Raw genomic sequence first — 23312 nt, 5'->3', positions numbered from 1 at the left:
TACACACCAGGAAGTTCCTGCCAATCATTAAACAATTGGTTCTCAGAAAGCCCACATATTAAATGATTGCTAATCCATGTACAGCCAAACATTTCTTGTTTGGTTTGAGACTCTCCTGTTGGTTGGTGCCGCTAGGGCAGGGTAGGAACACATCATTTTCCATTGAGGTTGCACCAAGAGGCCCAGACTCGATTTATTGTGTGCTTCTTCGCCCATCCGGGGCCTATCTCATTGCAGCGTATTAGCCAAGGAGTCAGCAGAAGTGGCTGAAGAGCTGATCCAGCTTAAAGTGGTACATGGCCTGATGGTTGCTGTGGGGAACCTGGACTATATGGCCAGCCAGCGACATGCCAGCATCTCCCTGGAGGTGAGAATGGTGGTACATGGCAGCAGACATCATAGCACGGCCTCTGCTCCCAGAGCACCGGAGCAGAAAGGCTCCCTATACTGTGGGGTTTTTTTCCTAGGCATAGCAGACAGGCTTAGTTACAAAGGCAGGAGTCACACTTCCTTCAGGAAAGAGCTGTATTTCCCCTCCTGTCTGCCTCCCTCCTGCCACCCACCACAAGTAGGGTGCTGGGAAGCCAATGTTGGCCCTCACACCTCTGTTCTACCCCCAGGCTTGCTCTGGGTAGCAAGCACAGACAGAGGTAAGGGGCTAACCAAGACAATTTGCCTGGAGCAAGACACTAGCACAGAACTATAAGCAGGCTATTTTTTCCTGCTGGTGCTGGGCAAGGAGTTTTGGCTTGCCTCAGCGCAGCTCTGCCTGTGTAACAGCCACAGGGAAGGACCATGCTGTCAGTAGCTGGGAAGGGCTGAATGAGTGATGGCTGAAAACCAGGCTGTTCAGGGTGAAAAAGGGTTTACAAACCTACCTAGTAATGCAGAGGGTGAGTGCATCCTTCCTCTGAGCAGGCACCGACAGCACAGCAGGGTAAACTCCCTGGCAACTACTGCACTGCAGTCATTTCACTGAAACACCCTCCCTCCTCTTGTCAATGAAGGTGGGAACTGGCACTGGGGGAGGGCAGGGGGGAGCAAGGTGAGGCTTGAGCGAGGACCCACAGGTTTGTCTTATGTGTTCATGAAGTGCCAGCAGTAGCACCGGCACTAAAGGAGGTGGGTCAGGGACTCACTGGCACCTGACACAGGTTATCGGGAGCCACATCATCCATACAGCTCTACCCTCTATACACACACTCACATCCCTTCTCCCTACACACCAACTCTCTGTTCTGTTGCAGTATTTTGTCCACACATTTCCCTTTGTGGAGGAGTGCGTGAAGAAGGCCCTAGGACACACACTGTTCCAGCGCTTTATGGTAAACATGCCTCCCTTATGGGGTTTATTAGTGGCCCTAGGACCTTGGTCTGTTTTGCAGGGATGGGCATAAGAGCCCAGAAATAAACCAAGCCACCCTTTGAGAAGTGTTCACCTTCAATCTCAGTGTTCAGGAAGATAATTGCTCTGACTCAGCCTCAAGGCAGAGCAAGGAGGGATCTCAGGCTACTGCTACCTCTGTGTCAGTGGGAACTTGATGTCAGGAGTGTGAGCTGAAGGGCCATTGAGGCAAGAGGTGACCTGAGCTCTTCCAAACCGGGTCCCTTCTGACTGTAGCTCCTGGGGTGGATATACAAATTAGTAAGCAATGTTAGGTCCAGGCAGGGAAGGTCAAACAAAGAAGGGGCAACATTTTGTTCCTTGCACCCAGGCCCATCCTTACTCACCCCAAGACACCACTGGGCAAGGCTGGATAATCCAAGTGTAATAACATCTGAAGTGGAACAGGACGGTCTTGCTTTAGTCCAAACTCAGTAGGGCATAACAGCCCTTTTACTCTGGATGTGCCATCTTACCTGGGCTCTGCCTGCACCATATCAAAAGTCAGCTTTGACAGTTCAGAGGCCCTTAGAGTGCTCAGCCCCACACTGCTTCCAGTACCTGAACTGTTGATCACAAAATGCCCCAGCTGTGGGGGAGGATCCTGTCTGGGTTGAAGTATCCCTTCTCTAGCTGCTTGTCACTACTGCTGCTTGCCTACATCCTATTAAAATCATAACTCTTTTGCTGCCTTTTCCAGGACAGTCCTAAGACGTGGTACACAAAAATGAATCCAGTCCAGGCTGAAGAACTGTCCTCCAATATAGTAGACATCCCCAGAGACATGGCAAGGATGCAGTCTACAGGTGTGTGCAGAGCTGGGAGCACAGACACTTAAACTACACCCTTTACTTTCAGGAGGAGAAGGCAGCTCAGGAAGCAGGAGATGAGGGTGGAGGTCTAGGGAAAAAGGGAGTAACAGTAAAAGGATCCCTTTGTAATCTGCTGTTTGTATAGCTGCATCCTGTGTTGCGGGACCCAGAGCTCACAGTGCCGTTTTGTCCTCTTTCAGAGACAAACCCTGGAGTGAGCTGAACAAACAGGAAACAGAGGGCAGCAGCACATGCCTCCCATCTGTCCTCCCCCACCCTGACCCTCTGCCTGCTCCTCCCTAGAGGACAGGTTGTGTGGGGCCACCTGGACCCAGGTTGCATGGCAGCACCTTGCTGCATCTGAGCCAGTGGCCAGCTTCACACTTCTGCCCTCAAATACAGATTTTGGTGGGCTACTGAACGTGTATTTTGTGTGGCATGTTAGCCATAGGAAATATATGTGAAAAAATGTGAAGTAACATGCTGGGGCTATCTTCAAAGCCTAAGTAAACGCCAGTGATATAAGGGAGTCTCACAGGGCCCTTCCTACTTACCTGATGTCATAAGAGCCGAGCCACTCACTAAATGCTGAGCTTTGCTCAGGTGCAGGATAGGTACCCTCTAAACCAGCTTCCCCCTTGCTAGGCAAGTTCTACGCAGGATCTAAGCAGGATCTCAAAATTAAGAGACAAAATTTATTTCGAGTGATTTTTATGTAAACATTACAAGTGTAAAGACTTTAAAAAGAAACTTCATCCAAGAAATCAGCTTGTCTCTACCACACCAGCCAGTCTTTAGGGGCTGTTAGACTTTACCAAAATCAGCAAGAAATATATTTTATAAGATAGAAGATAATTAAATCCAGGAACATTTATTTATCAAACTTCTTAAAATACTGATTTTTTACAATTACATATAGTCCATTTTCTTTCTAGAAAAGCCAGACTTGCAACAGTTTTGCAATGTTTGAAGCACATCTGGAAAGGTTATATGTACACTAGAAAACTATATACATGTATCTAGTTCTATTAGAGGAGACCATTGTCACTAGCAAAGGGCCAGATGTTAGACACACATAGCAGACTCCCAGGCCCTCCTCCCCAAGCCTTGCAGGGGTGTTTCTAGCACTCTGCTGAGTACCCCGATACCAGGCCATGAAGAGAGAGAGGCTGCCATGTTCACTGCCCTCAGGCATGTGTGACCTGCAGACACTCTGCCACATTTGAAATAGGAGTTACACAAACCACCGACAAACATGCAAGACATACAGAAGACTGCTTGTGAACCGGGTTTTGCTGTATTTACTAAGGCCTCTGCCGGCTCATCTTCTTGCTGGCTTGCTCTTCCAGTTGCATGGCAGCCCCCAAGGCATCCAACGTTTCTATAAAGGAAGACGGTGACAGGGTGACTGACCTGGAAGCTGAACTCCCCAGCCCAGCTGTCCCCCTCAGCAGCTCAGCAGGGCTCTGCAAGGGCCACAGAGGGAAGTGAACAGGGCAAGAACTACTCAGCCAACATCAAATCCTGCCTGGTCCCACAAAGCTCTTCAGCTGTACTTGTTCATTTCTACTCATCAACAGTTTCAAGCCTGCAACTTGCAGTTCAAACTAGACACCACTAATCCAACCATCCCAGAGGGCCAGATTTCCCTGGCCTATAAGGCAGAGAGGGTAGCAGGGTGTTTACTCTTGTTATCTTGTCACCACCGCTCCATGGTGAATGGGGGAATACAGCTCTCAGGCTGCATTTGAGATGGGAGGACAGCCAGGGCTGTTTAAGTTAACAGTTCACTTCGATGCCACAATTTTCAGCCTCATTAAAATAAAAAACCCTCACAGCCCTGTTTTTGAGGCAAAGACTACGCCAGCTGTGATGGCTCCAGTAGCAATCAAAGCCCAAGCTACTGCAACAGTGGCAGAAAAGTAGCAGTTACCAGTGTAACAGTTCCCCTGTCCTAGTCAGGCAGTCTATGTACCTGACACTCTTATCACGTCAGCCAAACTCATACATCTGCCTTGCTGCCTCTCTACCATCGCTTCAACCAGCATGGTCCAAACGAAGTCAGGCAGTGCCCAGAGAACAGGCAGCTGACATCCTCCTGCACTGAGCTGAGAAGTCTCCAGACTGGGTCAGAACTGAACAGTTGGAGGGATTTTGTTGCACATTAAGTAATGCCCTATACTAAGGTAAAGGCATGCCAAACAGGTGCTGGCAGGCATAGCATCTCAGTATATGCCTGGCAGACGCTTGTTATAAGTGAATGGGTATTAAGGCCTGATATCCATGAAAACAGGAGTGGAAACAGCGGGCATACCCCTGTGAATCCCTAGAACATGGCACTGGGACCTATTTCTCAAAGTCCAAGGCAAAAAGCAAACTATACAACCAACTAGCCAAACAGACTTCAGCTCGTATGCTCTTGGTGGATATTGCATTCTGCTCAAGGGAAGGTAGTTTTATATGGCAATGCAAAGCAAGTGGAAGTTACTAGCCAAAATTTTACTTTGGAAAGTGCAGACAATAGGACATTTCAGATCTGTACCTATGATCACACAGGAAAGTGATCTAAACCGTAAGCTAAGCAGAAGGACTAGGTGCTCAAACCCCCACAGGTATGCTGGTGTGACTTTCAGGTCTTTGAAAAAAGATTAGTGACAGTGCTAGTCAGACAGGCACTAACATACCTCTGACACTAAGGAAATTTCTTGAGCTCTCCTCTACAAAGTGCTTAGTTCTGCTCACAAAGGTCTCGAGATCGTAGTCTGGTTGCTCCGTGATTCCCAAGAGGTAATCAAGTTCAGTTGTCATTCTCTATATTTACAAGGATAACAGTGATAAGAAATTGACTTTCTGGAAATTCAATTAGTTTCTTCAAACCTGGCACACCAATCAACAGAGCTGAGCTTCTACAGGCCAGTACCAGTCAGTGCTCATTAGCAGCAAGTAGAGGTTGCTAGTTGGAGGGGAAGGGGGACCAGCTGGCCACAAGCACTGAAATGCCCCAGTTCAACCACTTGAGCAGGAAACCACAGGAAAAAGTTGACAGTGAGGAAAAAGTAACACCACTGACAGTATCTTGCAGTACAGCCCACAGCCTACCCAGCAGCACTTGGCTCAGACAAGGCAAGGTGCTGTCAACATGTAGAAGGCAGCCTGGGCTGGGCTTGCCTCTTCCACATACCTGTCTCAGTTCTCTAAGCTGTTCTACAACCTTCTCCTCCCGTTCACTAATTTGAGTCATAGCCTCACGAAAGTTGAACATGTCGGGAGAGATGTCTTCCTCCTCATCCTTGGAGAGCTGCAAGAAACAGCCCAAGTAAGAACAGCAAGTTCTTCCCAGCTTTGAGATCTGTTCAGCCCACTGCACACACATACATTGTGATCTGAGCCTTCTCCGCTGGACTCTGCTTCCTCGTTCTCAGTCTCCATCTGATTCTGTGTTTCACCACCTCCATTATGAGGACTGAGCTCTTTCACTCTGCAACAAGAAAATTTGTCACTCAAACTCTTCTTCCAGCAGTTTCTGGGCTACAGCATCACAAAACAGCTACTGCAATCAATCAGTGCTCAGCAAGAAACATTCAGCTGCACTTAAAAAGTCACACATTACCACCCCCAGAACAAGCTCACATGAGCAGAAACCCCGGAGGGCTGTGGGAAGGAAAGCTGAGAGATGTTTGTCTCCATGCTCCATCTAGGACCTCTCCTGGAGAGAAATGTCCAAGTACACAGTGCTAATTAACAGCAATGCCTTTCACAGAAGCTCTCTTTCACATGTCAGCTTGGTCTGTCATGACCAACTAGGAGAACTTAGTATGGAAAGCCTGATTTTGCCCAGAGACCCACTGTGCCAGCATAGGTCTATAAGAACGATAAAAGCCATGGCTGAAGATGTGGTACGAGAGGTAGATGTCAGCTAGGCGTTTCGTTCCAGTTACTAGCATCAGCTTCATATTTCCAGTGAGTTTCAGCCTAATACCCCCTTTCTTATAGCTTGAACTTGCCTTGTGCACTGGCTAAGAACCCAATGGGCCCAAGTCAAGACTAGAACCTTACTGAAGCACGCTAAGTCAGATGTTGCATTTTGTCCTGTACTTTCAGGTGAGCAGGAATGACTGTCCACCAGAACGAAAAAATGCAACTTCAATCCAGAACCAAATCTGCGAATCTGTCAAGATTCACAGTGTTCCTGAATGCTTATGACAAGCATTACAAACGTATTTTCAGAGTGTGGAATGCTTTCCAGGAAGGAAGCCTTTGTGAACCAAATGAAGGAAAGCTACCAAGCCTGAAATGTGCAAGTGTCATCTTGTTAACACATGACAAAAGTCACAGACTTCTTTTTACTTGTCACCTCACCAGCAAGGTGTAGAGGCATGTAAAGCAGAGACTGGGAGGCACTCACTGCTCTGTCATCAGGGTTCCAGGTATCAGCAAGACCCCCTGAAACCTGGGGCTCAGTCCCTGCAAATCTACCTTGCCCTGCAGGTACCCAAGGTCAATAATGGGGCACTGAAAACACACGCTCCCACCATCTGCTTCGAGGCATTTGAGTTCTCCAGGTCCTTCAGATTTTCCCCAAAGTCTCCAAGATGCCATACCCTATTATCCCATATCAAAGTCCATCAAGAACACCAAGTGTTTTGTGTCATCTTTAGGGCCATGTCAGGGACACATTCTTAGCACACCACTTACAGATGGGACCCAAAGTACTACAAAAAGTAAAGGGCATAGAGGTAACCATTCAGGACAGAGTAAACTCCCTACAAAAAACAGCACAGTCCAAAGTCTAGCACGAGAGACTCCTCTGAGGAAAGGAGACGTTAGTCACAGTTTAAGACAATCTCTATTATGTCTCACACAGAGAACACCCATGTTAGTTTCATAAGACAGCTCTGAGATAATTTGCTCATAACAGCCTCCTAATTGCCATTACAGGCAATAACAAGAGAACTTTTGGTCAGAATAAAAGCAGCCAAAACACCTTCCGCAACAAGAGTAGAATCCCCAGGTCAGAAAGGCCATTACCTGTCAGCATATCTCAGTGTGTTTAAGGTGTACTCGCACGAGTTCATGCCTGGAGAAATCATTGCTATCTGCAAACAGAACAAAATACCCCCGTGACTCCCACATCTGACTTTTGGTCACGTTAATGGTCCTACAGATGTCACCAGGCAGCTGGGACATGTTAGGGCAAAGGGTCAGAGCTGAGACATTCTGTCAAGTCCATTTTTCTTTATAGCTTCTGTGGAAGATGCCAGTGGCCCTGTATCCAGCTTTCCACTGGCTTTGTGTACACCCACTGTGCTGCACCCTCCCCAGGAAGCAAAGCCCTTTGAGAGAACCAGGCTCTACTGTAGATTCACTGTATGAAAGTGACTTCTGCAGCCCTGCTTCTACTGGGGCTGGGCAAAGCTCACCAGTTTTTGATCTCAGTCACCATGGGTGAGTGGAGGAGGAAAACTGTATGACTTTTTTGCAGAGAACTGAAGCTTTCTGACTTCAAAGTCCCCTCACTCTTGAAGAAGAGCATGCAGCTATTTGGTCAAATTGCAGAACCCGTAAGCAGTGTGTATGTTTGTGCCATGTGCATACTCACCATACAGGTCCTTGAGTTTGTTCCTATGAAAGAGTCTCTTAGCACCTGGGTCAGCTTGCTCTCCCGGAAAGGGGTATGAGATTTGTTCTGCCCTAAAGCTCGGATACATTCCTAAGAAAAGACAAGTCTTGTGAATGTGATATCTGCATCTCTTCTCAAACAGCTCTGAAAGCTATCAACCACCAATTGCTGGTAAACCCAACAGACTGGAGAAGGGTCATCTCTATTGCTCTGTAAGTACTTCATGGCCTTTTAGGTACACTCCAGATATTTGACTGTCACAGGACAGCTGGTATATCCATCACATGTAAAAAAAGACAACTTGAATGAAGCTTGAAAGGGCTGTACCAGTGTCTGACCTGACAACACTGCACTGTTTTCCTGGAAACATTCTAAATGGACGTATACACCATTTTCAGGGTTGTTAACATACTAAACTAGGATATTTTTGGCTGTTCTGTTTCTTTCCAGTGCAAGGGAAAAGAACAGATAACCCCAGAGTTGAACAGAATCCATGTGTTGATTAGCACTATTTGCTCACCTTCAAAGCCAGTAAGCTCTTATTGATTTCTGCACCTTCCATTCGTGTCTGCCGATCAGCACTAGATGTGTCTGCACCCCTCTCATTTCCTGCCAGATCCACCAAGGAAAATTTGCCAAGCAGTTTCCCTCTTTGGCGTAGTAGGATTTGGAAGCAGGCATGTGACCGTGAAGAGCTAGCATTTGCAAATGTCTGCCCAGATGTCCTACAGCAAAGATGAAAACAAGCGTTAGAACTGTGTCACAGAAGATGCAACAGGTCCCAACAGCACTAGATCTGCAGCCATTCAGTTAAGTTGTTTAACCTCCCCAGTTTTATCCCACACATTAATACCTCAAGTTTGCATGACTTATGGAATTACCTTCAATACAAGAGCACAGAAGGACTGCTGTGAAGAATATGAAGCTGCACCCCCAGATTTAATAATCTGCCTGACTCAACTCAGCCTACACTGGAATGCCTTTCTGACTGCTAATGCCTTACCTGCATTTGGAGCTGGAAGACATACCTTCAGCACTGCATCTCCCTGCCTGAGAGCCAGCCACATGTCATTCTCCTAATGCATCTGCCACTACCCTGTAAGCTCAGCCGAGCTCCCCATTAAACAGCATTAGCTGTGCTAGCACATTACAATCATGGTAAATCCCCTTCTCCAGCCAAGCTAGCTTGGCACTTTACCTCTGCTGTGCAACTGCACCTGCCCCATCACTGCAAGACACAGACTGGAGTCTTCTAAGTTACCATAAACCTCCCTGTGACCTTTGCTATCATTTATTCCCTGAGAAGGCTGGCAGGTTCGCTGTCCCACATGCATCCCTACTGCTGGGGGAAAGAGAGGGAGGTTGTCCTAAAGTGAGGCGGGAGTCTGAAATGTTAAACAGTTCTTGGCTGAATTATCAGCCAAAAAAGCATGCACAGTAGAGTGCTGAAAGAGCTGCCCATGCAGTGTAATACAGAAGCCAAGGAGTTCTCATTTGCCTAGTAATGTTTCCACAGCAGTTGCAACTTAACTGAGACAGATAAGACTTGCTAATACGGATTTTAGCTCCTGATTAAAGACATCAGTACAATGGTAGAGTTGCCCTGACCACAGCCTTCCTGCCAGAATAAGCCAAGCCTACGGCTGTCCCTTGGCACCTGCTCTCAAGGATTCTTTAGACAAGATCCCTGAACAACATGCAACATTTTTGTTGCTATTGGAATAACTCATCTGGCCTGCAGTTAAGCCAAAGCATTTTTGCAACTGTAGGTTGATGCCAGCTGCTCTTCCTTGATCTTACAAGCCTGCAGAGAGCTACCTGTGCTCCTGTAAACTAGTGATACTTCTAGAAAGTAGCTAGACTGCTCAGTTTAGCTGTGGCACCAGGGCAGCCATCTCTTCATGTGAATAGTTTCTTTCTTCTTGGAGTTACATGAGGACATATGAACTATGAACTCTGACCTTCTCTATGGAAGGCAGGCTAAACCCATCCCTGCTAGCCCTTTATTCCATAACCATCTTCTTATATTCATGCAGAGGTGCTGCTCAGTGCCTGCCTATTACTGGGAACAACAAGCTCCTGTTTAAGTCTCAAAGCACCAGCTACAGACATTATATATTTTTTGTAGGCATGAAGGTACAATAGGACATGGCTCTTCTTATTGGTTTTAAGGCACCAAACCTGCAGGCACTGCCCATCTCAATCATTCTGATGACATCCTCAGCACAGCCGACTTGTCTCTCTTGGAGACCAACGACCTGGACCTGCTGCTTGCCATCCTCCAGGACTCGAAGCTTTGTCTTCTTATTCAAGAGGTCAAACACCTATATTCAGGCAACAATATTAAGGCAAATCTGAACAAAGTCTCCTTGTAAGTATTTTGCGCTGTCTTTATAGAAAGCTATATAGAAACAGCTCCTTTAGCATAGCCTTCCAATTCAATTCCAAACACACCAAGAATAGACTATATAGAACTATAGAAACTAGTAAATTTCACTCAGCTACTTATGAAACAGCCAAAGAAGTCAGGTCAAGATTTAAAAAAAAAAAAGTCTTACCTTTCCATTGTATATTTCAAAGAAAGTCACAAAGACTTCCAGGTCCTGACTCCTGTACCTGGGCTGGTTTAGAAGGAGGAAGACATCTTGTGCTAGTGAGGAAAGGCAGTTAGTTAAGTAGTTTAACATATTCTAGTTGCTACTTGATCTACTTTCAAATATTGTGCAGCCATAAGGCAGTGACTAGCAGCTACATGACAGTCATCCTAAACAAATGCTAGTGGAACAATTGGTGCTGTGCTACCATCTGGAGAACAGTTTCAGCAGCATCCTCATCCAGAGACTGAAAACACAGGGGGATACAGAAGTTTCTACTGCTAATGTCACCTGCAGACAGCAATCCTTACTGATCTGGAGGAACACTGGGAGCTGCTATTGTTTTGGACAGGCCTGAAAAAGTTACATATTTGTGTTTCAAGCGCTTCTTGCTGAAAGCCTAGAAAACAGGCATCCCTGAGCATCTGCATTGCTGCTGTTTGGAGACAATATATCAGATTAGTTGACCCTTTGGCTGGATCCAGTGCAGCTTCTCACAACTGGGCTTCATATTTTGAAATTGAGCTGAAAAGCAAAGACTTTCCTTCAGGGCCAGTTAAAACTAATTTTCAGAGACTAGCAAACAGTTGCTTTTGTTTCAACTGCCTCGCCACACAGACAAGTTTCACAATATACCTTTCTAAAGGGAAGGTAGAGGAGGTCAGGGTTCATGGTGCTTTCTAGGCATTATATCAAGGAGGGGCTTCTGAGCATCTGTTTTCTGAAATCATTTTCTATGTGCTAGGTTTTTTTTGCATCTAATGTTTACAAGAAGAAACATAACACATACATTCATACGCTTTCTGTATAACAAGCTTTATATCAGAAATGTAGGTAGGGTTGTGTTGCATTCACGTCAGGTATTTCCAAACACCATCCTCAGTCTGAGGCAAAAACCAAAGCAGAAGAGTCAAAATTAAATGGTTCAGCCCAGCAAATGCCAAACTAGAAAATATGTCATCTCTTTGCCTCAAAAACAAATATCTTCTGGTGACTTAAGTGTGGATCTAGAAACTTACAGGCTGGATGGAAAATATTTTGAGAAACTGATAAAAAAATAATCATACCTCCTGCAACAAACACCACTACTTATTACTGAAAACACAAATACTTTATGTATCTTTTACTGGAAATATTTTAAATAACCATACAAAACCAGACCATATCTATTTAAGAAAAACAAGTACTAATTTGATTTTTGTATCTAAAGAAGAATCAACTTACATGCAAAAGCATATATGCCCTTTGAGGCATTCTGTGCTCTCCCGGAGAAGTCTCCACCCATAGTCTGTGAAGAGAAGAGGCCAGAGGTAAGGCATGGTACAAACAAGTCAGGCTACCTGATTTTAGTCCCAAGAACATACTAGGAAGTTACCATATATATGCTCTGATGTCAGCAAGATGATTAGAACACAGTGAATTCAGGATAAAATTAGTTTGCTGCTTCCCTATCAGTTCAGAAGGAATATCTGGACTATGCAAAGCAACAGCTGAATGCCTGTAAGGCTCTGCAGTGCAGAGTCAAAGCAGTTGTTCCTTCAAGGGGAATTTCATGGCCTTGACAGTGCAACCAAATAGCCTCTGGTCAGAAGAAACAAAGCCTCATTTTTTAAGACATAGGTTGAATAACATTTTCACTTGCAAAAGCTCACATGTGATACCAAAACGCATCAAACTTCTAGAGCAGACACCACCTTTAACTCCTTTGACCAAGGTACCTTTAATCCCAACAAAATTTTCAGTTGGTGCTATCCTGGTGACTTGCTGCACCACTTTTATATGAAACAGAGTCAATTATGTAAAACACAACTCAATCCCATGACACATTCTCAATTTACCAGAGTTTAATATGCAGGACTCCAGTCTCAAGGTACAGCTATTGTCCTTGCACTAGTTCTGCACCCTAGGATCAGGAAGGGAAACTTCATTGCCGATGATTTTAGTGCCTTACAGTTGTATTCCTATAACGATGCTCAGATGAGCAGGTTTGTCTGCCCATTCCAGTGCAATGGAGGCAGCCTATGTCCAAACTTCTATAAACTTCCAAATTTCCTTCTGGATTACTGGATGAGGTCTACAGCTCACTACATAGCACTGATAGGAGATCCTAACCTAAAAACTTGCCTCTAACACTGGAATGAAAGCAACTGTCTGATTACTCAAACTGGCAGGCTAGCCTAGTCCAGTCCAGATCACTGTGGTTTGAGGTAAAGGCTTCTTGCAGAAGAAGGCAGCAGATTTGACTCCACTATCATGCTGTGAGGGAAGAGAGTTTCCCACTTTCCTTCCCTATAGTTTTCAGAAGAAAGTTAAAAAGGCAACACAGTTGTTGAAAATTTAGAGCAGATCACCTTTGAGGCAGAAAACACAATCTTCAGGTCTCTTGAAACTGCATCGATAGACTGGAAGGAGTGGTTAGAAAGTGAACACGCTAATTTGCCCACTTCTCAAACAATACCAGATCACTTAAATGTTTATGTGCAACAAGAGACTTATTCTTATATAATCGCTAGTGTCTTTGGAATGCCTCCAAGCTCAAAACACAGTACAGACAACAGCCTTTGTCTCAGATGTAGGCCAATAGCCCCACTTTGCAGACTGGAGTTAGGCAGCAACAGCCATTTGAGGCAAGGAATAGCCATGACTAACACTGACATGTCATAGAATCATAGAATCATTAAGGTTGGAAAAGACCTCTAAGATCATCGTGTCCAACCGTCAACCCAACACACCATGCCCACTACACCATGTCCCTAAGCGCCTCATCTACACGTCTTTTAAATACTTCCAGGGTTGGTGACTCCACCACTTCCCTGGGCAGCCTGTTCCAAGGCCTGACCACTCTTTCAGTAAAGAAATTTCTCCTAATGTCCAATCTAAACCTCCCTTGGTGCAACTTGAGACCATTTCCTCTCGTCCTATCGCCAGTTACGTGGCAGAAGAGACCAGCACCCACCTCCCTACAACCTCCTTTCAGGTAGTTGTAGAGCGCGATCAGGTCTCCCCTCAGCCTCCTCTTCTCCAGACTAAACAGTCCCAGTTCCCTCAGCCGCTCCCCATCAGACTTGTGCTCCAGGCCCTTCACCAGCTTCGTTGCCCTCCTCTGGACACACTCCAGCACCTCCATGTCCTTCTTGTAGTGAGAGGCCCAAAACTGAACACAGCATTCGAGGTGCGGCCTCACCAGTGCCGAGTACAGGGGCACGATCACCTCCCTGCTCCTGCTGGCCACACTATTTCTGATACAGGCCAGGATGCCGTTGGCCTTCTTGGCCACCTGGGCACACTGCTGGCTCATGTTCAGCCGGCTGTCAATCAGCACCCCCAGGTCCTTTTCCTCCGGGCAGCTTTCCAGCCACTCTTCCCCAAGCCTGTAGCGTTGCCTGGGGTTGTTGTGACCCAAGTGCAGGACCCGGCACTTGGCCTTGTTGAATCTCATACAGTTGGCCTTGGCCCATCGACCCAGCCTGTCCAGGTCCCTCTGCAGAGCCTTCCTACCCTCCAGCAGATCAACACTCCCGCCCAGCTTGGTGTCATCTGCAAACTTACTGAGGAAGCACTCGATTCCTTCATCCAGATCGTTGATAAAGATATTGTCAGGACATCCTAAGTCTTTAACAAGCCAGCTTTGGGGGGATTTTAGTACGATTTTCCTCACAACCTCAAAGGAAAGCCATTAATACATAGAACTACAGAAAAAGAGGATTAACAACTGACAAAAATATTAGCTTTAAGACAATAAAACCAAGATCCAAACTCTATACAATCCTACTCATTATCAACATCAAGGAGCTTTAAAATACTTTAAATAGAGCTAGAAAATTTGAGACCTTGGAGAAAAACTTACATGTGTCTTGCCACTGCCTGTCTGGCCATATGCAAAGCACGTCGCCTTCCCACCCTCAAAGATGGTCTCTACAAGAGGTCTAGCAGTGAACCTGGATGTTCAGAAGGTAAAAGACAGTTAAGGCAAGCATTTCACACCCTGCCTCATCAGTTTTCCTAAAAAAAGGAAATAAAAGCACATCCTTAGGCAATCAGCAAGGCCATGCCATAAATAAGCTTTAGACTTTTCAGTCCTTTGGTTTCCTCCAAAAACGATTTTAATATTTATTTCAGGTAGCAGTGCTGCCATCTAGCCATACCCCCGTGCTTTGATCTCGAAAGTCGTTCCCCATGAGAAGAAAGCATTACCTGTATACCATCTCATTAGAAGAGGATTCATCAAATGAAAAGTCAAATCTAAATGCTTGGGTTTCAAGGTATTTTGTTAGGTCCACTTTCTGCTTTGGCTCATGCACCAGCAGGACACACTTGCTTGGAACAGTAATCACATCACATTCCTTTTTCAGAAGTTCTGTTGACAGAAAAAACCCTCTGTTTTAATGAAAATAAGCCATGTCAAACTGCTCCAAGACAGAGCTGCTTTGTCAGGACACTCACCTTGTTTATTGAGAGGGCGCTTCCTCACACAGACACAAATCCTATGTTCTTCTATCTAAAGGAAAAGTAAGAAACCAAGTAATAACTGTTTCCCAATTACACCCACACCTACTCAATATTACAAGAGAAAGATCCAATGCTCTCTCATATCTACTTTTCTGTATGCTGATCAGTTGCCTCTGCTACTGATCAGACCCACTCATGCAGGGATGCAAGTCTTAAAGTCCATTTGTGCAAAAGAAACACTACAAACAATTGAGCTTTTCATAGCATGCTCCAACACATCAGGTGGAAATGCTGCTATGCTACAGAAAGTGCCCCAAATATTCTGTATCAGAATTAGTAAAAACTTTAGTCTTGGCCAGCTTTCCAGCAAAATCTGTGATATCAATACTGCAACTACAGTCAAATTCAGGCAAATTATTATTTTAATTTTACCCCAGAGGTATTTTTTGACCTGGAGTTCTTTATTGATGCATTAAGTTTAGCTATTTGTGCAGCACAGCTACACATCAGTTGAGTTTGGGAAAGTGCATATTCTGTTGGGTGAGGCAGAAAGCAGAAGACAACAAACTCCTCTTCTGTCATGCAGCGATATCTACACAAACAGCTGGTTCTCAGCCCTGTAGGATGCAGGCACACAAACCACCTCGTGTTCTAAGCTAGTCCACACCTAGTTTTTTGTTGGAACTTAAATGCTGGTCATTTTTCACTGACCATAACAAGGCTTTTGCTAGACAAGGACTACTTGTTGTCAGGTATTAAACAACACTACCTCCATAATTGCTGAAGATATTGACTAAGCCTGGTTTTTCTAGTTTTTGACCTCTACTTTTGCTCCTCTGCTTTTTAAATTTTAAAGTAAATTTAAATTTTAAGTAATTTTAAAATTACTTAATATGACTTACATATGATAACACTTTCTGTTATAGGGCAATAGTCCGTTTTAAATTATACCTATACCTACAACAAGCTAAGCTACTAGGTAGTAGGCTCTGCCACTTCTAAGCTCTGAAAAATACTGGTATTACCACACAAATCATTGCATGATAATTGTCGAAGTGCAAGCTCTTCACTAGTGACATATGCAAAGTAATGCAAGGCAGCTTAGCCCTAAATAGGGGATGTAAGTGACCTCACATATACCACCAGATGCCTCAAGACCACAATATGCTCAGAGGATTTCCAAGGTCCAGTGATGCACTAAATTGCTCATATGCTAAAATCTTCAGTACAAAATAAAGAAGTCTGTCTACAGGCTGCAGTTAGCCTCAGTATTTACTTACTGGGTCAGTTATAGATATTGGCTGGCAGTCTAAAGTTGCTCTGAATTCTTTGATCATCCGTGCAAACTCCCAGTTTGGACAGCTGCTGTCAAATTCCTGCATGGAAAAAGCCGTTGATGTGAAGGTAATTAACCTGTTACAGCAAAAAAGCCAGAGCATACTAAATCAGCTATAGACAATTAGAAATACTTCACTTAAAGGCCACAAGATTCAGAACTTTCTGAATCTAGAATCAATCCATACAGCTTCGTAAGAACAAAGCCTGTCCAACATGTTTTAGTTTCAACTATTGTGATGCACCATCCTATAGTATTCCCCTTACTGGTGTATTGTAGAGTACTCCACCTGTGCACGTTTTGACCTGATTTCACTAATTTGAGCTCTCTTTTCTTCTCTCTTGTTTTTCATTTTCTCCATCTCTTTCACAATGTTAGATCTTCTCCGAACTAGATAAAAACAAAAACGTTTCCTTGGATTAAATTTTCATACTAGGTTTTAAGCACAATGCAAATACTTCAACTTTTCCAGATTGCCAACAGACTAACTTGTACAGAAAACAATAATCTTCAGAAGGATGGTCATTAATTTTGCAGCACTTCCTTCCTAAACCAGATCTACCTACCACAGAAACTGCCTAGCAAGCCTCACTACCACTCTAATGTAAAGGCAGCATTTCTGAGGAGATACCACTAAGAGAATTACACATTTGTCGTAAAAAATACTCAAGATATGCAGTCTTGCCGCCAACGGCACCTTTTCAAAGCTTTAGTCTCGGAGTATACAAAGCAGCAATCACATAGTGATGCATTGCTGACTGGTGAGTCAGTTCTTACCCACTGCTCTCTGGTACCTGGGCTCGCTGAAGAGCTCATTCTAGCAGCAGGTAGATGATCCTCTGTATTTCCATTGACATTTGTCAATGACGCTTCTGGAGCACAGCTCAGCCTGCTAGTCCTGGTTCGGCCAGCTGCAGAAAGAAGCCAGACCAAAACCAATAATTAGATTCCAAAGATCAAGAATAATTTTGTAATTTGTAAAGCCTCACAGACCACAGGCATTTCTCGACTTTGATTCTGGATCAGGAGAAAGAACTAGCTAAAACCTGTGATAAGTGTGCAAATAATTTTTTAAATCCTTTGCCGATCACCAACTTTTATTCAAAGCTACAAATCAAGGCCACACCGACTAGACAAGAATTTAGTATCAAGCCTCTTATTTCAGTGTCTTTGCAGAACTTAATACACAAGGCATGCCCTCAACTACTCATAGGGTAGGTCTGGTAAAGATAAATAACTACAATTTCATAATTCAAGTAGGCTCAAGTTCTTGCTTTACTCAACCAGTATAGGTAAAACTACTACCAGTTTAGTTAGAGTGTATTGTCAGCAGTATTAAGGCACTTCTCTTCCCACTCTAGCCCTGTGAGTATGACTTACACTGTTAAGCAGATACCACAGCCATCCACCCACCCACCCGCAGCTCTCTGGCTAATAAGCACATCATTATTCAACAACATTGTTTCCAAACTCCTTTGAGAACCCCTTCAGGTAGGAGCCCTGGGTATATACACAGTGGCAGACCTCTAGGTCTCTCTTGTTTTATATATGAAGGGGTAGAGGTTGCTCCTCCCCATTGGGATTTGCGGTTTACCTAATCAAATGCAGACAAAGCATCTTGCTTCATAGTAAGAATTCACTGGGTTCTTTCTCCACTCACCAGGAACCAACAAATTGTTTCTGGTTTGTGCAGAAGTGCAGGGATCCACCCCCATCTCATTTTCCTGGAGGCTGCACAGAGATTCTGTGATAACAGACATCCTGGAACGGCCACGAACAGCTTTGGAAACACGAATTCAAGGTCAGCATCATGCCTCAGAAACTCACACATTTGCAAGTAATCAAGTGCTGAAAGTGCAGAACAACAGGGAACAGGGTGTGTTTAAAAGGACCATTTCCAGATCTCTGATGCATTAGCAAAGTGCAGGACAAAGCAATGCAGGTGGGTGAAAAGTGATCATGAAATATACCACTACAGAAAAGCAAACAGTTCATTCCAGATTTGCAGTTCCAGTGAGTTTCTTTCAGATACCACTAAGGATTCACTAAGATGGCAGTTCCAGAACCTTAATACCGAGGAAGGAGGCAGTTACAAGTCAAGGAACTGGGAAATCCTCTGAAGCTTCACACTTGCAGGGCTGTGTGAATTAACTGTTTGATGGTGACAGTAATACTGCAATCTGGCAACTGGTCATGGGCAGCATCATGCCCACCATCACAGCACCCACGCACAGACAGGGTGCGTGGTGCACAGTGGAGTGGGAGCTTGATAACACTAAATTCAGCTAAAAGACTGTATGTAATCACAACAGCAAATCTTTGGAAAGGGTCCTTTTGTAGGCAGTCCATTGTCACATGCCAAGGTACATTTCTTTCACTGAGACCAAGTCCCTCACAAAGCTGCCTGGGGAAGGGATTGGAACATACACCTCAATAGATTTGTTAAGAAAGCAAATCTGATATAAAAAAAATAGAAGTGTGATATGAAAGCTAGAACTACCTTCACCTCCAGCAATCACAAGAATTTATCCAGAATTAAATCACTATGATTTTAAAGAACGTTAGATTTGTTTCAGCCCAATGGTTAATTTCAATTCTGGATCAAATTCCTTACAACTGTACCCACAAAATTCAGTGCTCGTATCTGTTAACTCTTTACCTGAAATCTTCTGCTCAGGTGCAGAGACATTAGGTATCACTGTTGCAACTTTAGGAACAAAAAGCATCAGTTTCATTATGCTCAGAGATGGCATTTTATTCCATTTACTTTTGTCACATATGCCCAGACCTGATCTTATCACAAACTCAGCAGCACTTTTTCTGTAAACGATAGTGCTCCTGGACATACCAACTGGAGGATTTGCTGCATCTAAATGGGTTTGATTCAAGTGATTCTTGTATGTGAGAATATTCAGCATCCTCCAAAATTCTTATTGATTCAGACGACTGAGGCAATATCTGTTTCTTAATTCATTCTGAAAGCACTGCTGGTGCTTCTCTCACTTTCCTGAATGAGATGGAGACAGACACCTCCTGATCTTCTTTAAGTTGTTTAATCTAAGAACCAAAACTTGAAGCCAATGTTAGCTTTCTAATTGGTGCAGTGCAGAGTTTGCAACAGGACAGATACTCACTGACACTCTTGGGGTTTAGCTAGCTATAATAACATAAAATATTTGAGGAATACTGAAAACACTGCTTCTGTCTTGTACTCTGAGCAGGTCTTTAGGGACAAGACTGTGCCAGTAGGAAAGGCAACAGATATTTCAGATTTGCCAAGACTTGCCATTAGATTCTATACTTCAGGAAAGCTGTGACCTCTGTGAGGACATTTTTCCATCAATCAGTGACTGGATTAAAAAACCTTTATTTTTCCAGCGGGCTATCCAGCTCCATTAACTGACCTGTCTAGAAACCTGTCTAGAGACAGTCATAACTTTACCACATCATTTTGCTTGCCAGTTCACAAAATTTATGGAGAGTTCTCTGGATTTGAGGAAGATCAGGATGCTCTAGTACAGAACAACTTCTAACACATTAAGCTTCTTGGACTACTCCTGCCTCTCCAATGCAAGGGCATTTGTACTGGTGTCTTTCGGTACCAGCTTCCCTGTCTTGCATCGCATACAACAAAAGAGGCCAGACAAGCACAGCTGCTTTGTTTACAGCACAGTTGCGTGGAAAAGCACAAGTTCTGGCTAGCTATGCATTTTAAGAGAATCATTAAACTAGCAACCTCAGCATCACGCAAGTGTATTACAAATAGACCTGTAATGCTGCCACTTGCAATTCAAAAAGCCAAAAGAGTCAACTAATAAGCTAAAGGAGGTAGAAAATGTGAGAGTTTTCTAACTCCTGACACCTCAAGAAAAACAATTCCTTAGCAATCCCACACTCTGACATCTCTATCTTCTCTTTTGGCTTTCCTCAAAACATTGTACTGACATACAATCGCTGAGCTACGGCACACCAGCTGGCACTTTGGCTCCCTGCTCTGAAATGTCTCCAGGAATAAAGCTCTAGTTATTGTCTAGGGAGACTGTTTGAAGAGGAGGCATCCATTTGTCACCGCTATTTCTTTCTTGCCCTTTCCACTCTCATTTTGACACTTTTAATCTTAATAAATGCCACTTACCTTTTGTTGTTTGTGGCATTTGCAAAACTCCATATGAAACTTTAAAACTCACTGCAACAGTAACTGCCTAGTGACATTTAAAGCAGTGTCAAGGAATAACTACAGAAATGCTGCAGAAAAGGGCAACACATCAACAAACTCCAGCTCACAGGAACAGGACAGCAATCTGTTAGCAAAGTTTCTGCCCTCAGGAGTCCAAAGTGTTGGTATGAGCCAGTATGGTCTTCATTACCATTGTCTGAATGAGCAACCTTATGATACACTCAGAATTTAACAGCTGCAGTGGAAGACCGCCACTGTTTCACAGGGATACAGCAGAGAAAAGAACATTTTCTCACCTTCCCGTGGAGCAGGAATTTTTGAAAGGGTTGTTCTACGCTTGTGTTTCTGAAAAAACAATGAATGCTGTAAGTAACCAGAGCAAGCTGCAAACACATAGCACAGCACTTCAAGACAACATTGATACAAGGATTTCTGACCAAGGTCTAACTACGAAACAGAAAAGACAAGTTAAAGACCTCAAACTTTAAGACTGAGGGTATTATTTATAACAAGACCTATGCTGCTGCCACTTTAGTACCTTAGGAGAGACTAAATCACTTTAAAGCACTCACCTGTACAGTTACATTCTCTTGCAAAGGAAGGTTCTCTTTCACATCCACAGCAGGCAGTTCTGATAACTCAGGATTTATTGTTATCACATCATCAATCTCAATCTACAAGAGCAAAGGCAGGATTTTACAGAGTGGAATATTGCTGCTACTACTTATGGCATTTTTTTTTTTGAAGCTTGACTTTCAGTACAGGCAAACAAGCCTGACCCACTGCCTGCCAAATGTTAAGTTAAAATTGCCTGGCAGGGCAAGACAGTAGTTCATATTCCATTTGAGTAGTCTCATATGTCAAAATATGCTAGAAGAAATGTGCTAGTTAAGCCATTTACCTTCATCTGCCAAATGCTATGCAGCTCTGCAGGTGCCACAGAGCACTTCTGAAGAGATGGGCCAAGCACATTTGGCATCAACTGCTTTAATCTCATACTGCTAATCTTAGTAAATCTCAGCTGCTCCGTGACTTCTGTGCTAGGAGAGCATTAAGTGTTTACTGTGCGATTGTGCTTACTGAAATAAACTTCAAAGAGCTGCTTAGACTTTGGGAAATGAAGGATTCAGCATTTAATCCACAAGTCAATTCACCTGCATTTTCACTTGCTATTGCAAGTGATTTCCTAGGGCCAGCTACCGCCTCCTGCCTGACCCTCCAGTGAAGTCATAGTCCTGCCTTCACCGCATTCTGCAGCGCCCTGGCACAGGCAGCTGCAGGGCAGGGAGAGCAGCGGGGGGCAGGCAGCCAAGGGCAGGCTGCAGCACAAAAGACAGCAACTGTCTCGGTTCGGTTTTTCAAACCTGACCCTGCAGAAGAGGGTGAAAGCACGTGTACACAAAAACTCTGGTATCGCAACAGCTTGCACTGGAATCCATCTAACAAAGCAACACAAGCACCACTCCAGGAAGTTCTTGAGTTCTCAATTAACTTTTAAATTACTTAAAATAAGAGTGCATAAAAAGAGCAAAAACAAGTAGGTGAGCCTCTGTAAAATGTGGAGATACTGCATTCTAACATAAGAGAAATAATCTATAAAATTTTATTTATATGGAATCTTTAAGTATCTACTCAGAAACTGAATTAGCTCAGAAACACATATATGTGGACAATATAACATATACTAACAGCATATAAGAAAATTTGCTGGGTTTTGAGTTTTCTTCATGAAGTTTTAGTATCATCAGAGATACACACAATTTAGCCAGCAATTATACCTGAATCTGCAAATTCCACATATTTGAATGCAGCATGCACACAAACAGTGTAAGATCCAATTTCAGAGAACCAGCCAATAGCAACTTCAAGATTTCAACCAGAGTTTAGGTTTCCAGAGAAGCAGCCAGGACGAGCATGTTTGCTCAGTTACCAAAGGGGATTTTGTTAAGTGTCAGGATTTCGGCCACATCAACCTCAAGTGCCCCAGGCTCCCTTCCCCCCCCCAATCTCACACCAGCATAGAGATTCTGGAAAGCAAACTCAGCCCTCTTCACATAGCACCTTATCAGTGGCACATTAAGTCTTAAGGAAAGCCTAAAGGCCGTTGTTAATGACATGAAAAGCCAACGGGCAGCCCCAGAGCTGGGAAAACTGAGACTTTGGGGCATGCAAAGTCAGCAGCCAACAGTGTGAGTGGGAGGCCCAACACCCCCTTGTTCACTCTGAAGGGTTAAGAGCCTGTTTTGGTACTGCTCCGCTGCAACTGTCACACCTTACCTTTACACATCTATTTCTTTACTTTAATTATGCATAACGTTAAAATAAGCACAGGCGCGCCAGAGGAGCTCGCCGCGGCCAGCCCAGGCGGTGCGAACCTTCGGCTCCCGGAGGCCCGTGCCCAGCCAAGGCTGCAGCTGGCAGCAGGCAAAGCCCGCCTGTGCTACGGGAGAGCCTCGGCGCGGCCCGGGGCAGGCGCCGCGGGTGGGCCGCCACTCACCTCCTTGCCCTTGATGGTGCCGTCCTCGGGCCACTCCACGGACACGGAGGACCGCTCCACGTTCACTGTCTTCACCGTCGCCTTGTGGATCAAGCCTGGAAGAGGCCGGCGTTGAGCCCCGGCCCGGCCGCCCGATGCTGCCCCGCGGGGCCGGGACCCCCACGGCACCGCCCCGCCTCTGCCGAGGGGCGCTACGGGCGGCGGCGGCCGGGACCCCCGCAGACGTCCCGCTCCCCTCCCCACCCCTCACCGTTGCTCCGCTGGATGTTGATGACGCGGCCGGGGCAGACGCGGCGGCAGAGGCGGGAGTCCATGGCGCGGGCACGAGAAGAGCGGGCGGCTCCTCCCGTCCCGGCAGCGAAACGCAGGCCCGGGCAACCGCCGCCGATTTAAACCCCGCGCGCCGGCGTGCCGCGGGGCGTACCGGGAAACACCGGCGGGGG

At 44.9% G+C, this 23312-nt stretch overlaps 2 protein-coding genes across 2 annotated transcripts in view; one reads left to right on the top strand and one right to left on the bottom strand.

The window, feature by feature from the left end:
- Nucleotides 1-6394, top strand: part of ARMH1 (armadillo like helical domain containing 1) — a 13137-nt gene extending 6743 nt beyond the window's left edge. Inside the window, exons 8-11 of the mRNA XM_075155950.1 lie at nt 238-367; nt 1248-1325; nt 2085-2190; nt 6298-6394. Coding sequence (XP_075012051.1) covers nt 238-367; nt 1248-1325; nt 2085-2190; nt 6298-6311 — 328 coding nt within the window. The 3' untranslated portion in view covers nt 6312-6394. The remainder of the gene's footprint in view (nt 1-237; nt 368-1247; nt 1326-2084; nt 2191-6297) is intronic.
- KIF2C (kinesin family member 2C) lies at nt 2966-23312 on the bottom strand. Its single transcript, XM_075155949.1, has 21 exons — nt 23120-23312; nt 22870-22964; nt 20945-21046; nt 20669-20717; nt 17856-17975; nt 16990-17106; nt 16485-16585; nt 16140-16235; nt 14854-14908; nt 14605-14767; nt 14258-14348; nt 11635-11698; nt 10375-10466; nt 9998-10140; nt 8337-8541; nt 7796-7906; nt 7225-7292; nt 5572-5674; nt 5378-5494; nt 4881-5007; nt 2966-3577 (listed from the first exon to the last, which is right to left on the bottom strand). Exons 1-21 carry the CDS (start codon nt 23181-23183, stop codon nt 3501-3503), a joined length of 2160 nt encoding a protein of 719 aa, XP_075012050.1. The 5' UTR covers nt 23184-23312; the 3' UTR covers nt 2966-3500.

Source organism: Calonectris borealis, chromosome 8, assembly GCF_964195595.1.
Source record: "Calonectris borealis chromosome 8, bCalBor7.hap1.2, whole genome shotgun sequence".
Classification (NCBI taxonomy): domain Eukaryota; kingdom Metazoa; phylum Chordata; class Aves; order Procellariiformes; family Procellariidae; genus Calonectris; species Calonectris borealis.
This window is presented reverse-complemented; position numbering and strand designations above follow the sequence as displayed.